The sequence below is a fragment of the Acanthochromis polyacanthus genome, chromosome 1 (genome assembly GCF_021347895.1).
Source record: "Acanthochromis polyacanthus isolate Apoly-LR-REF ecotype Palm Island chromosome 1, KAUST_Apoly_ChrSc, whole genome shotgun sequence".
NCBI lineage: Eukaryota > Metazoa > Chordata > Actinopteri > Pomacentridae > Acanthochromis > Acanthochromis polyacanthus.
In genome coordinates this window covers 24,304,293-24,315,796 of record NC_067113.1, presented here as the reverse complement: position 1 = coordinate 24,315,796, position 11,504 = coordinate 24,304,293, and the positions used below count along the sequence as shown (strand labels likewise).

Genomic DNA, 11,504 nt, shown 5'->3' with positions numbered 1-11,504 from the left:
TGACGGTGGAAGACGGTCGAGCTCGCACCGGCAACGCGCACAGCTTCTGGTTAGGAGTTTCAAAATAAAAGACCTGTTTCCTGTCAGGTTTTTAAAGAGAGCTACTCACATTCAAGCCCAACAGTGGTGGCTTCAATCTGGTCTTGTTGTTTCTGTGTGTTTCTAATGATTGTGTGTCTTTTTGTGGTGATTTTATATCGATTTGTATTTTTTTGTGTGATCATTTTGTATCTGTTTGTTGCCAGTTTGTATTTTTTTGTGATCATTTTGTATTTATTTGTTGTCAGTTTGTATCTTTTTGTGATCATTTTGTATTTCTTTGTTGTCAGTCTGTGTCTTTTTGTGATCATTTTATATTTATTTGTTGTCAGTTTGTATCGTTTTGTGATCATTTTGCATCTCTTTGTGTTATTTTTGCATTTCTTTGCAGTAGTTGTTGTGGACATTTTGTCTCTTTGTGGTCATTTTGTGTTGTTTTGTGGTTGATTTGTGTCTTTTAGCATCTCTTGACATGCTCTTGTAGTCGACATGAGTGTTTTGCAGTCATTTTGTGTCTATTTGGAGTTGTTTTGTTTCTTGTTTTTTGGTTTTCCTTTTGTTATTTTGAGATTTTTTTTTAAAGATTGTTCATTTCTCTCTGTGGTTGTTTTGTATCTCTTTGTGTTTTTGTCATCATTTTGTATGTGTTTGTTATTATTTTGTATCTCTTTGTGGTATTTTTATATTTCTTTATAGTCAATTTGTGGAATTTTTTTTCTCTTTGTGGTTGTTTTGTTTCTCTTTGAAGTCATTTTGTTTCTTTTTGGGTATTTTGGTTTTCTTTCTGTTATTTTGAGAAAGTTTTTTTATTTCACTCTGTGGTTGTTTTGTATCTCTTTGTATTTTTGTTGTCATGTATCTTTTTTATCATTTTGTGTCTCGTTGGAGTTGTTTTGTGCCTCTGTGGTCACTTTGTTTCTCTTCGTGATCATTTTGTGTCTTTTTGTAGTAATTTTGTTTCTCTTTCTCTGTTGTCATTTTGTGTCTGTTGTTGCTTTGTCTCTCTTTGTCATCATTTTGTGACTTTCTGGTCATTTAATGGACATTTTATGTCTTCTCCTTTGTGTGTCTATTGTCATATTCCATTTGTGGATGTTTTGAGGTCATGGTGTGTCTTTTTGTGGTCTATTTCCATTTGTTTGTGGTCATTTTGCATTTTTAATGTCATCATAACTGCATGATGCATGAAGACTACGCTGCTGATTTTTGCAGTTCATAAATAAGACTATCCTTGAGAATTTACCAAACGAGTTTAAATATTGAAGTAAAGACTCCACAGTGTTACTTAAAGCGTGAACTTACAGCATATCACAGATTAAAATCCTACAAAACATTATATAAATCACAACATTATCTGACAATGATGAATACCAAAACAAAGATCCTGGAGACGAAGCAGTCCATTTCTGAAACAAAGACATACATAAAAGCCCGACAAATCCAAGGATTTCCTGGATTCCCTGTGAGCAAGCTTTGTTTTTATTTTCACTTTTTTTCATTTTCTGTTGTTTATTTTTCCTGATTTAAATTAACTATGGTGAAGAGGAAGGACTCCCTTTAAACAGCAGAACAAGGCTCAGGGAGGCAAAACAAAAATGGGATTAAACTATAATAGTAGACGAGTGAAAAAGAAAAGTAAGGAAAGTCTGGAAACAAATCATTACAAAACAGTGGGCTGATAAAAAGAAAGAGTGGACATGACTAGAGCTGCTAAAGACAAATGAAATAAAGATAGGGCTTTAATTGTGATTTTAAACTGCCAGTAGTGAGACAGGATTTAGAGCCTGGGTGCAATAGCAAAGAAGTCCTGTCACCTCTGGTTCTGAGGTGTGAATGGGGTAACTGGAGGAGTAACTGTTATGATGATCTGAAGGGCCAAAACCATTCAGGGCTTTATAGGCAAACTGTGAAAGTTTAAACCCCATTTAAATTTAAGTGGAAGTCAATGCAAATGAGCCAGAACCTGTGAGACAACAAAGACCTGCCAACGCTTATTTAACTTATTTACCCTTCAATCATTCCTCTACACTTTAAATAGAAGCATTTTACGTCCAGCAGATAATTAAATTAAACGTCTGTTCTTTTATTTTGACTGGAACAGGCTGTTTTATCTTCCTGTTTGCGTGCGGTTGTCTTGACGCAGCTGTTATTGCGCACGGCTGATGCGGATCCACACGGACCCGGAGCTGTGATTGGCACCTCTGTCCTCCAATGGCAGGCTACAATGTGGAACGGGGGCACCTCCTCGTCTTTGGAGCGACTGAAAAACAGGGCAAGGTTGGCAAAATAGTCTGTTTTTGTTCAAGTCGTGCAGAGCTGTGTGCGTGGTGTCATGTTTGCTCAAGAAATGTGAGTGAGAAACACAGTAGCTCGCAGGTTTCGTCACACAAAGACATTTAAAGGAGGTGTTGAAGTCAAACACAGTTAAAACAAATGATGTCCACAAACATTTGGGTCTGTTTTATCTGTCCACTCCTTTGTGTTGTCAACAGTTTTCCATGAGGGTTTGCGTGCAGGATTTTCCCTCTCTACCTGAAGGGCTGATAATAAACAAAATCACCTGCTGGAGTCATTTTGTTGGACTTTAAACGTGCATAAAACACGAATACCAGCCAGATATAGTGGTTGTGTGTACAATACAAATAGTAAACAGCAACTGGCATTAGAAAAACCTGCTTTTCTTCTGCAGTATTGAAACAACAGAATGAATTCTCCCACTGTGAGGGCTGTAAAATGAAACATGTATTTATGTAGAATTAGGACAAACTATCCTCTTTAGATTGGAATACAGAATTGGAATACAGAACTTCCTGATACTTTATGAGGGTTGTTGGCGATTTAAACCTCTTCAGGAATGTCATAATGAATCACAATGCTGACCTGTGACCTTCATTCACTACACATTCCTCCATATCAGCAGCTGGGAAAACTTACTGAAGAGTCAGGCTCAGTGATATAATGTGATTAAAAACTTTTAAGTCAAGCGTCAGTGTTAGATTCACTGTGTAATAAAATTAAAACTTGCAAAGGAGCATTAGCACATTAGATACTAAAAGTGTGACTTTCACACAAAGAGGATGGCATTAATTTGTAAAGCCGCTGATAAAACTGATAAAACCGTGTTAGACATGCTGCTAAAGATACAAAACGTGGCTGTTATGATTAATTAATGTGACTAGACTCATGCTAGTCAACTACAGAGTGCATGAATGAACTACAGAGTTCACATTGATCAAAGAGCAGCATTAGCAACCCCTGAAAATTTCTGCTGAAATATAAAAAACTGAATTACAGCATGAGACTCAGCATTTCACAAATTATGCTTTAATATCCTGCCTTTGCAGTTTTCCAAATTTCAGTTTTAACGACCAATTGTTTGTCGATTTTTTGACTACTGGTTTGAAATGATTAATCCAACTATCGAGATTTCTGATCAGTTTTCAAATCAGTTCATGAGCCAACAGTTTCAGTGCTATATGAGACATTTTAGACATTTTTGTTATGTGCAATACATTAAAGAAATGTGATTGACTTGAATCTTAGGTAAAGTTTCTGAGCTTCAGCACACATTGAGGTCAATCTGCAGATCTGTTCAGTTGCTACATATTCCTTATGGCTTCTCCCATTAACTGGCTACTGAGGTTTTGGATCAAATTCAGTTTCAAAATGCATTCCTTAGGAACATTTCTGACCCTACGTTCTCTTAAAAATGCTTCTCCTTTGTCTACGTGAAATATGTGGTTATTAAATATTGCCTTTGTTCACAGCAACAGAAGAGTCATTTAAAATGTTCTATTTAATAGGTGTGTACTTGACTGATCACACTTCTGGCACAAAAACTGTTGACAGAAGTGCTACAACAGACTGAAGACCTAAGTTAAGGCAATAAAAATGTTTGTAAAATGCAATGTGCAAAACATATAGCAGAGAAAATTTACAATAAGAAAAAAAATCTGTGAGGTAAAAAATGTTGTGCACCAAAAGCACAAAATCTCAATATAACTTACAATTTAAAAATATGTATACAAACAATTCTCAGACTATATATAACATTTTTAGACGATTGCTTACAGTGTTCTTTTATTCTAAACTTGTTTTGTAGAGGTCTACATTTACTGTAAAGGAACAGCCCGGTTATTTCAAAGAGGCTAATGATTATTTTTTAAGGAATGGTCAATTTAAAAACAACAATATTAACCTAAAAATAACAACAATAACAAAAACCCTCATAGCTTTTTTTGCTAATTTGAAAACACCCCATGCCCTACTGGCTTTGTTCCAAAGTTTCCATATTCATGGCAGCTCTCCATAACAATTAGAGCTTTGCATGTAATCAGAATATGACAACAATGAACATGGCCTAGTTAGCTGCTGAGGGAGGGTGAAAGAAGTCACCCTAATCCTCAGACTGCTCAATCTTGAACTCACTCTCACCCTACTTCTCCCCAACCAGGAGGCTTGATCTAAAGCCCTCATCAGCAAACGTGCAGCTTCTCCCTCGCAGCCATTTTGGACCGGTAACCATGGAGATGTGGGTCATGCAGTGATGGCAGCGAGAGGAGACTTGTGGCTGGTGGTGGAGTCGGAGCACTGCAGGCTGCTGGAGCAGCAGCACGGAGCCATAAACTCTCATTATATCTGGGTCACTGGGATGCTCCAGCTGCAACTAGCAGACAAGACACTATTATGCAAGAAGAGGGATGAGGGAAGTAGTGGGCACAGGGGCTTATAGTTTCAGGGGACGTCTGTTTACTGAGTGGGCATATGTCAGGAGGGAGTCCTGGTGATATAACATGAGACCATCTGAGCTGTGCTTTCTCCACCCAGACTTCCAAATCAATCTGTTGTTTTGATACATGCATATATTAACTCACAAGTTCTGATAAACACCTTCTAATGGCCTGTTTGTTGCAGCCCTGTACAGTGAAAACACTTATCTCAGACAGATTAAAATTCTAAATGATATTTTGCAGTCGACTAAAGTATAAATATATATAAAGTTGAGTTGTAGATTATATCATCGTTTATTGTTTGTTGATGCTCCAACATATTACAAAAATATGGAGTTTGTAGATTTTATTTTGCACCGAAACATAAAGGCAAATTGTGAAGATTTAAACAAAACTCAAGAGTTCCTCACTCGATGTGCATTATGAGTAGAGCTGCAGCGATTAATCAGTTAGTGGCAACTAGTACATTGGCTGCTGACTAATTTGAGAATCGATTCAACAGGGTGAATATTTTTTAAAAGAAAAAGGTCAAAATCCTCTGAATATTTTAGTTTTCTTTCTTCCTCTGTAACAGTAAAATGAATGTCTTTGGGATGTGGCTAAAAACAAGGCATTTTTTTCACCACTTTCTGACCTTTTTTTCCAACTAAAGTACTGATATATTAATCTCGAAAACAGCTGACTTAGGATAGCAAAAAGCAAACAGATAAATAAATAATGTATTGAGGGCCACACACAGGCCGTGATATCTTATGTTTTGCAATATTTTAAATGCAAAATTAGCACATTCAGCAGCACCATCTTTTAAATCAGCTCAAGATCTTGTCAGCTTATTAGGTGAATAACAAACTTGTCTTGAATATTAAAATGTTAGATTTGTCTGCTACACATGGAATCAATTTAACTCTCACAGTAGGCTATAGCATATCTATCTTTCTATCTATACATGTTGAAAACAAAAACACAAGTTAGTTATATTGCTCTCATGAACTGGCAGAATCCTCAGCTGTTTATAAAGGTCAGCTCTGCTACTAAATGTGACAATTAAATGTGACAAAACTTTTTTTATTTGCAATATATAAAGCATTCCACTAAAAATGAACGAGGGCTCCATTATTTTCAAACACATGAACAACACAAAGTGATAGCCATCTGCATGTAAACAAATGTATTTTGTAGTTCTCTTCTGAACCAATAAATAGATTACTTATTGCGGGAAAGTCAGATATTTCTCGCATATCACCTTTGAGCTCAGCATCCAGAGAAGTGTGATTGTACATTTTGAGGACCCACGAATCACGAAACCTGAAAAAAATCAAGACAGAGCACTGTGAAAACAAGTTGTAGGCCATGTTGTTGTGTCTCTCCTATTGTCCGCGGCCCCCCCACTCCGTGACCTCCCCACTCGTCGGAATCCGGCGCTCTGATTGGCGGAGACGGGCCGGCGGTGACGTCACGGCCCCTGCACCCATTCATCAGCGGACTTGGGCGTTGTACTCCGCATCTCATTTGCGGCGGGGGCCAATTTCTCCATTTACAAACTGCGCTCGAGAAAAAATTGCAAGAATCCCCTCGTTTCTTCGCACCTTCTCTCCGGTCAGTTTTTTTTCTCTCCCCAATCTCGCAGCGCACATTTCTCCTCCTTTTTTTGCGTTGCGGTCGCTTTGATTTCGATTCTTCAGCTTTGCAGAAGAAGAGAAGGAGGCGTTTTGGGGGGAAAAAAATTGGGGGGTTGAGAGGAAGCTTGCGGTCTTTGTTCATTCATTTGATCGGTTGGGTTCCTTTGTTGGAACAAAAGCATGGGAGCACAAATCTCCAAAACCGCTGGAAAAGAGGACGCCGCGGTGGAAAAGCCGGCGGAAGGTGCAGCAGTCGCGGCCAAGACGAACGGACAGGTAAACGACAGGGTTTGAATTATTTAAGTCTTAATTGCTCGCACGAAATTTCGCCTCAATTTGAGCAATGTGTTGCGTCAATGGCGTGCTCCATGTTCCCTGTAGCGCATCCCCACGCTCACCGGCATTCAGGGAAAGTGGCCACATGTATCCATTTTCACTCCATTTTTGCAGATTTATCTCCCTTTTTGCAGCTTTTTCCCCCCATCGAAATGTTGCAGATTTGATGTATGAGTTGGATTTAAATGAATCATTTGAATATCAAAAAGCTACACAACTAACCAGATGCACGCTTTGGTTTTAATCACAGCTTATTTGATTTATTCCAGACATCTCCCAGCTGCTCTGAGGTTTCACTGTCTAAACATTTTTAATTCATTCGGTTGGAATGTGTGCAGCAGTGGGGGGTTTTGCGGCCGCTCTCTCTGTGGCATGGCCATTTTAAAAAACGGTACCACGCCTTTGTTGCCAGCTTCAAGAAAGGAGCCACGTTTTTTTTCGTTCTTTCTTTCGTTTGCGCACAGAAACAAACCGACAAAATCAACACGTTTAAAAAAAAATGGAGGGTGACATAAAAAGAATGCCGCAAAAATTACAATAATGCACTTTGGTTTGACTTCACTGGTCGTAAAAAAGGAAAAGGGGAGATAAAACCAAATTCCTACGTTGTTTCCATTGACTCCACACTGAACGCCACCTGCTGGACGAGCGCCGCACTGCAGTCTAACCGAGTAGCCTACTGCTGAGAGCCGCAGATCTGTCGTCACTCTCCTAGTAACAGATGTTGCTGCAGGCTTAAAGCTATTTTCTTATTGGTTACTACAAGTCTGTGTACTCAATCAAGCATCACATCATCCTGGATTGTTTTAGGGGGTAGTTTTGCACACAAATGTCCACATACAGGTCATAAATTGCACGACTACAGGCCTTGACCTCTTAAAATTGCATGTTTAAGAATGAAATGTTTCCCTCTTCCAGGAGAATGGCCATGCCAAGACCAACGGTGATGCTTCTCCGGCTGCAGAGGAGGCCAACAAGGCCGAGGTGCAGGCCAACGGAAGCAGTCCAACCGAGGAGGCACCCAAAGAAGAGGGCGAGAAAGTAGAGGGCGCCGAGGCCAACGGAGAGAAGGAACCCGCCGCCACAAATGGTGACGCTGCTGCCAAGCCGGAGGAAGGCACTCCATCCACCAGCGAGGATGGCAAGCAGAAGAAGAAGCGTTTCTCCTTCAAGAAGCCCTCCTTCAAGCTCAGCAGCTTCTCCTTCAAGAAGACCAAGAAAGAATCTGAGGAGGCGGCAGAAGAAGGAGCAGCTGCTGCGGCAGCAGAACCGGCCGAAGGAGAGAAGGCGGCATCAGAGGAGGCAGCTACCGAGGAGGCCAAACCAGCTGAGGCTGGCGAGGAAGGAGCCAAGGAGGCTGCAGCTGAGGAGCCAAAGGCAGAGGAGGTGAAGGCCGAGGAGGCGGCAGCAGCAGCTGCAGAGGAGAAACCTGCTGAAGCTTCACCTTCTGAGCCCGAGACAGCAGCCAGTCCAGAGGCCGCCGCCGAGTAATCCTGCTGAACGAGACACCAGAATGAAGGAGACGATGTAGCCCGTCTGAAGGAATGCGAGGACTTGTCTAAAACCAGGGATTTTTTTTTGTTTTCTTTTTGTTTTCTTTTTTTGTTGGTGTTTGTTTACTACTCTGCAACCATCTCATCCATAATGACTGCAATGTCCCTGGCAGTGATGGACAGGAGGTGTAGTAGAATGTGCTGCTTCCTCACTGCTCATTGGTGCTTGCATTTGTGACATGGGTGAGTGTGAAAGTGCGAATGTGAGTGGGAATGTTTTTTTCTACATGAAACCATGACTGTCGACACGTTGATGAATTTGACATATATTTAATCAAAAAGTATTTGGTGCTGGGCGATTGGATGTAGCAGCTAAAGCTGTGTCTGCAAGATCTGACACATTGTGATATTTAAAGGGAAAGTCCTATCCAAGTCTTAAATGTTGTCTTTGCAGTGCACAGTTGTTTACAACTCTTTAAAGCTCAACGCTCCTGTGGACACAAACCATTCCTTGAATGAACTAGATTTAGTGAACTGTCAGAACAATAGGTGCTCATCACTTTCCATTAGTTTCCACCATTTCCAAACTCTGTAGTAATGCACGTTGTATAGACTTTGATATTACTGGTTTATGACTGAGATGTACCTAAATGACTGAAGTTTTTAACAGATTACCCATTGTAAATGAAGTTTTCTTGTTTTTCACCATTTGTAAGATTGAATAAAATTGGGAGATGTTTTAAGCAAATTTTGCATCAAGCTGTGATGACTACAACACCACTTAAAAATCGACACGAAAGCACACAAATTCGTGGTTGAGGATACAGTCTTTCATTATTATTTTCTGTATATAACAAGGCTCAACTTATTCAATATGGACTGTAACAATGACTGCAAACTGGTATCAAGGTGTTTGGTTTATTCTCTGTGAGTACTGCTGAAGAATAAAGCAATGAAGTGTGATTTGGCACTCTGAGCTCATTTATTCATAATGCTAGCACACTGCTGCCCTTTATATACATTTCTTTAAAGTGAGGAAGTGAGATTGAAGATTATAGTGGCTGAGATCAGCAACTATGTGGATAGACAGATAATTTGCTTTACAGCACCCTCATGTGGTGTACTGGAAAATATCTAGTGACATCTTCAAAGCATTTCTTAAAATCCCCTGTAGAGCTGTATTTAGAATCTCACAATATTTGCTTTAGATGTAATTGAATGTAAAAAAAAAAAAAAAAGTTAATGCTTTGACAGACTAATTCCATTAGCAAGATAAAACACTGCACAGATGCAGCTGTTTTCTCAAAGTAAATGCCACTTTCTTTCCTCCTATTCCAATTAAATTCAGACTTCATTGATTGAAATGGAGCAAAAATAATGACAAAATAGCAGCTGAACTTCCCCTTTGAGGCACCTGTCAGCACATCCTAAATTGTATGTTATTAACACAAGAACATTTTTCTGTCTAAACCAGCCTAATTTGCAGAGAGCACAAAGCCCCATGTGCTCACTGCTCTATGGTATTTTAAAGAAAATGACGGACTTGCTCTGGGAGGGAACCGCAGCGTAATTATGTCATGAGATCCAGGGACGAGTTGTGTTTGATTCAATCACACAGCCTCTGGCTTTACACCATAAATGATAGTGTTAGAAACAAAACATTTTTACGACGTCTAGAGGTTTAGCATCTACGGCAAACAACTGCAGCACAGGCCTAACAGATGCCTGAGCTCACCATCGACATGTTGGGATTCCTTCCGCAAAACCCCATAAAGACACCAGAATCTTTTTAGGAGTGCAGGAGATTGCAGCAAAAAGTCCTCTTGGGTGTTTTTAGCGGCCTGCAGCTGCACCCAGGCTCATTTCAGACCGGCTATTTCCTTTGCACCCAGTTTAACCCTGTGTACTGCAGCTCCGGCCACCGCAAGAAGGGTGTGTTTTACACATAATATGTCTATTTATGCTCTCCAGTCTGCTTGTCCATCTTGGTCAGGTTGTTGAGAGGGTTGTTGCTCATTTTGGCCTCCAGAGTGCCTCACAGCCATGACGTACCCCATCATCACCATCTCCATCCTGCTCAAACCCTCCTGGTTCTTCTTGCTCGTTTCTTTCAAATACACAAGCGCACAGGCATACTGATGGCATAGCAGGTGAGCCCTCAAACGAAAATATATCAAAGTGATATATTCCTTTAAGTATGATAATTTGGGAGTGCGGCTTGTGGGTTCGACCAGAGGCAGTGCTGCATCTGTGCCGCTGTCTGTCCCACCTTATACAGCCACCACAGACCGTCTCTGGATGGCAGCACCCTCAGATGGCAATCCCCAGCGGTTTCTTTCAACCAGCTTCCTCTCCTTTCTGTTCCCTCGGGCCCCTCACCTAACCACCGTCTCGTTCTCTCTACCACGGGAGATCAAACAGCTGCTGCCATGCGAAAGGACCATCCTTGTCCCTTATCCCACACCCAAACTATTTCCAGCTCACCCGCATGCAGACTTGCATGGTAGAGTAGCATTTGTAAACTTTGGCGGCCAAGCAGGCAACCAGTGGCCATCATGTGGGGAGAGATTCATATTTTATGATGCAGCTCAGCTTCTATATACAACTAGTCATAACTAAGTACATTTACTCAAGTACTGCATTTAAGTGGGTGTGGATTTCCCAAGATTTTTTTAAAACTAGCTTTGATAATTTGGACTCTACAAGCTGCAAAAATGGTGGGTGTCAGTTGATAATAACTGATATAACTGAGCAGTTCTAAGGGAAAACTCTCACTAAATTACAACAAAGTAAAGAGGGTTGGTCTTGCATTATTATCCAATCGTGTATTTTATATTTGAAGTTTATTTTGTGCTCACAAGATGCAGACTTCTAACAAAGGTGTTTTTAAGTGATCACAAGCAAATTAATAAAATCAGTAATACTTGGGGTATATGGGTATTTACACGATGCAGAGAGAGCGATGGGTCTTTTCAGTCACTTTTCCATTTCACCTTACTCTATATTTCTATTCCGTTCTGTACTTACAGTCCACTACATTTTAGAGAGTAAATATTGTACATTTTATTCTACTTAAGTTGCCACTTTTGGAATTGTTTCTTATAAAACATATAATAAAATGCTAAAGTATGATACCTTGCTAATGAAAAAAAACAACCCAGTAACACTAAACATTAAAATGGAACAATTCAATCATCTAATATGCAATAATAAAACAAGCCAAAATTTGTCAATCTGTATATTAAAGGGGAACTTCGGTTTTTTTCAACCTGGGGTCTGTTTTCATA

General features: G+C 40.0%; 1 protein-coding gene across 2 annotated transcripts; it reads left to right on the top strand.

Moving 5' to 3' along the window:
• The first annotated feature begins 6,258 nt into the window (after window positions 1–6,258).
• On the top strand, window positions 6,259–9,180 carry LOC110955925 (myristoylated alanine-rich C-kinase substrate-like). 2 transcript variants are annotated; one of them, XM_022201107.2, is made up of 3 exons: window positions 6,259–6,664; window positions 7,643–8,080; window positions 8,111–9,180. In XM_022201107.2, the coding sequence occupies exons 1-3, from the start codon at window positions 6,569–6,571 to the stop codon at window positions 8,213–8,215; spliced, it is 639 nt and encodes a 212-aa protein (XP_022056799.1). In that variant the 5' UTR covers window positions 6,259–6,568; the 3' UTR covers window positions 8,216–9,180. The 2 variants fall into 2 exon arrangements, with proteins under 2 accessions (XP_022056799.1, XP_022056798.1); XM_022201106.2 differs by having other exon boundaries at window positions 6,262–6,664; window positions 7,643–9,180.
• Window positions 9,181–11,504: the final 2,324 nt, after the last annotated feature.

Bases quoted from the DNA above. Each gene is read 5' to 3' on its own strand.
- LOC110955925 (XM_022201106.2), top strand. From the start codon at position 6,569: ATGGGAGCACAAATCTCCAAAACCGCTGGAAAAGAGGACGCCGCGGTG. The intron at 6,665-7,642 runs GTAAACGACAGG...TCCCTCTTCCAG, and splicing joins CGGCCAAGACGAACGGACAG to GAGAATGGCCATGCCAAGAC.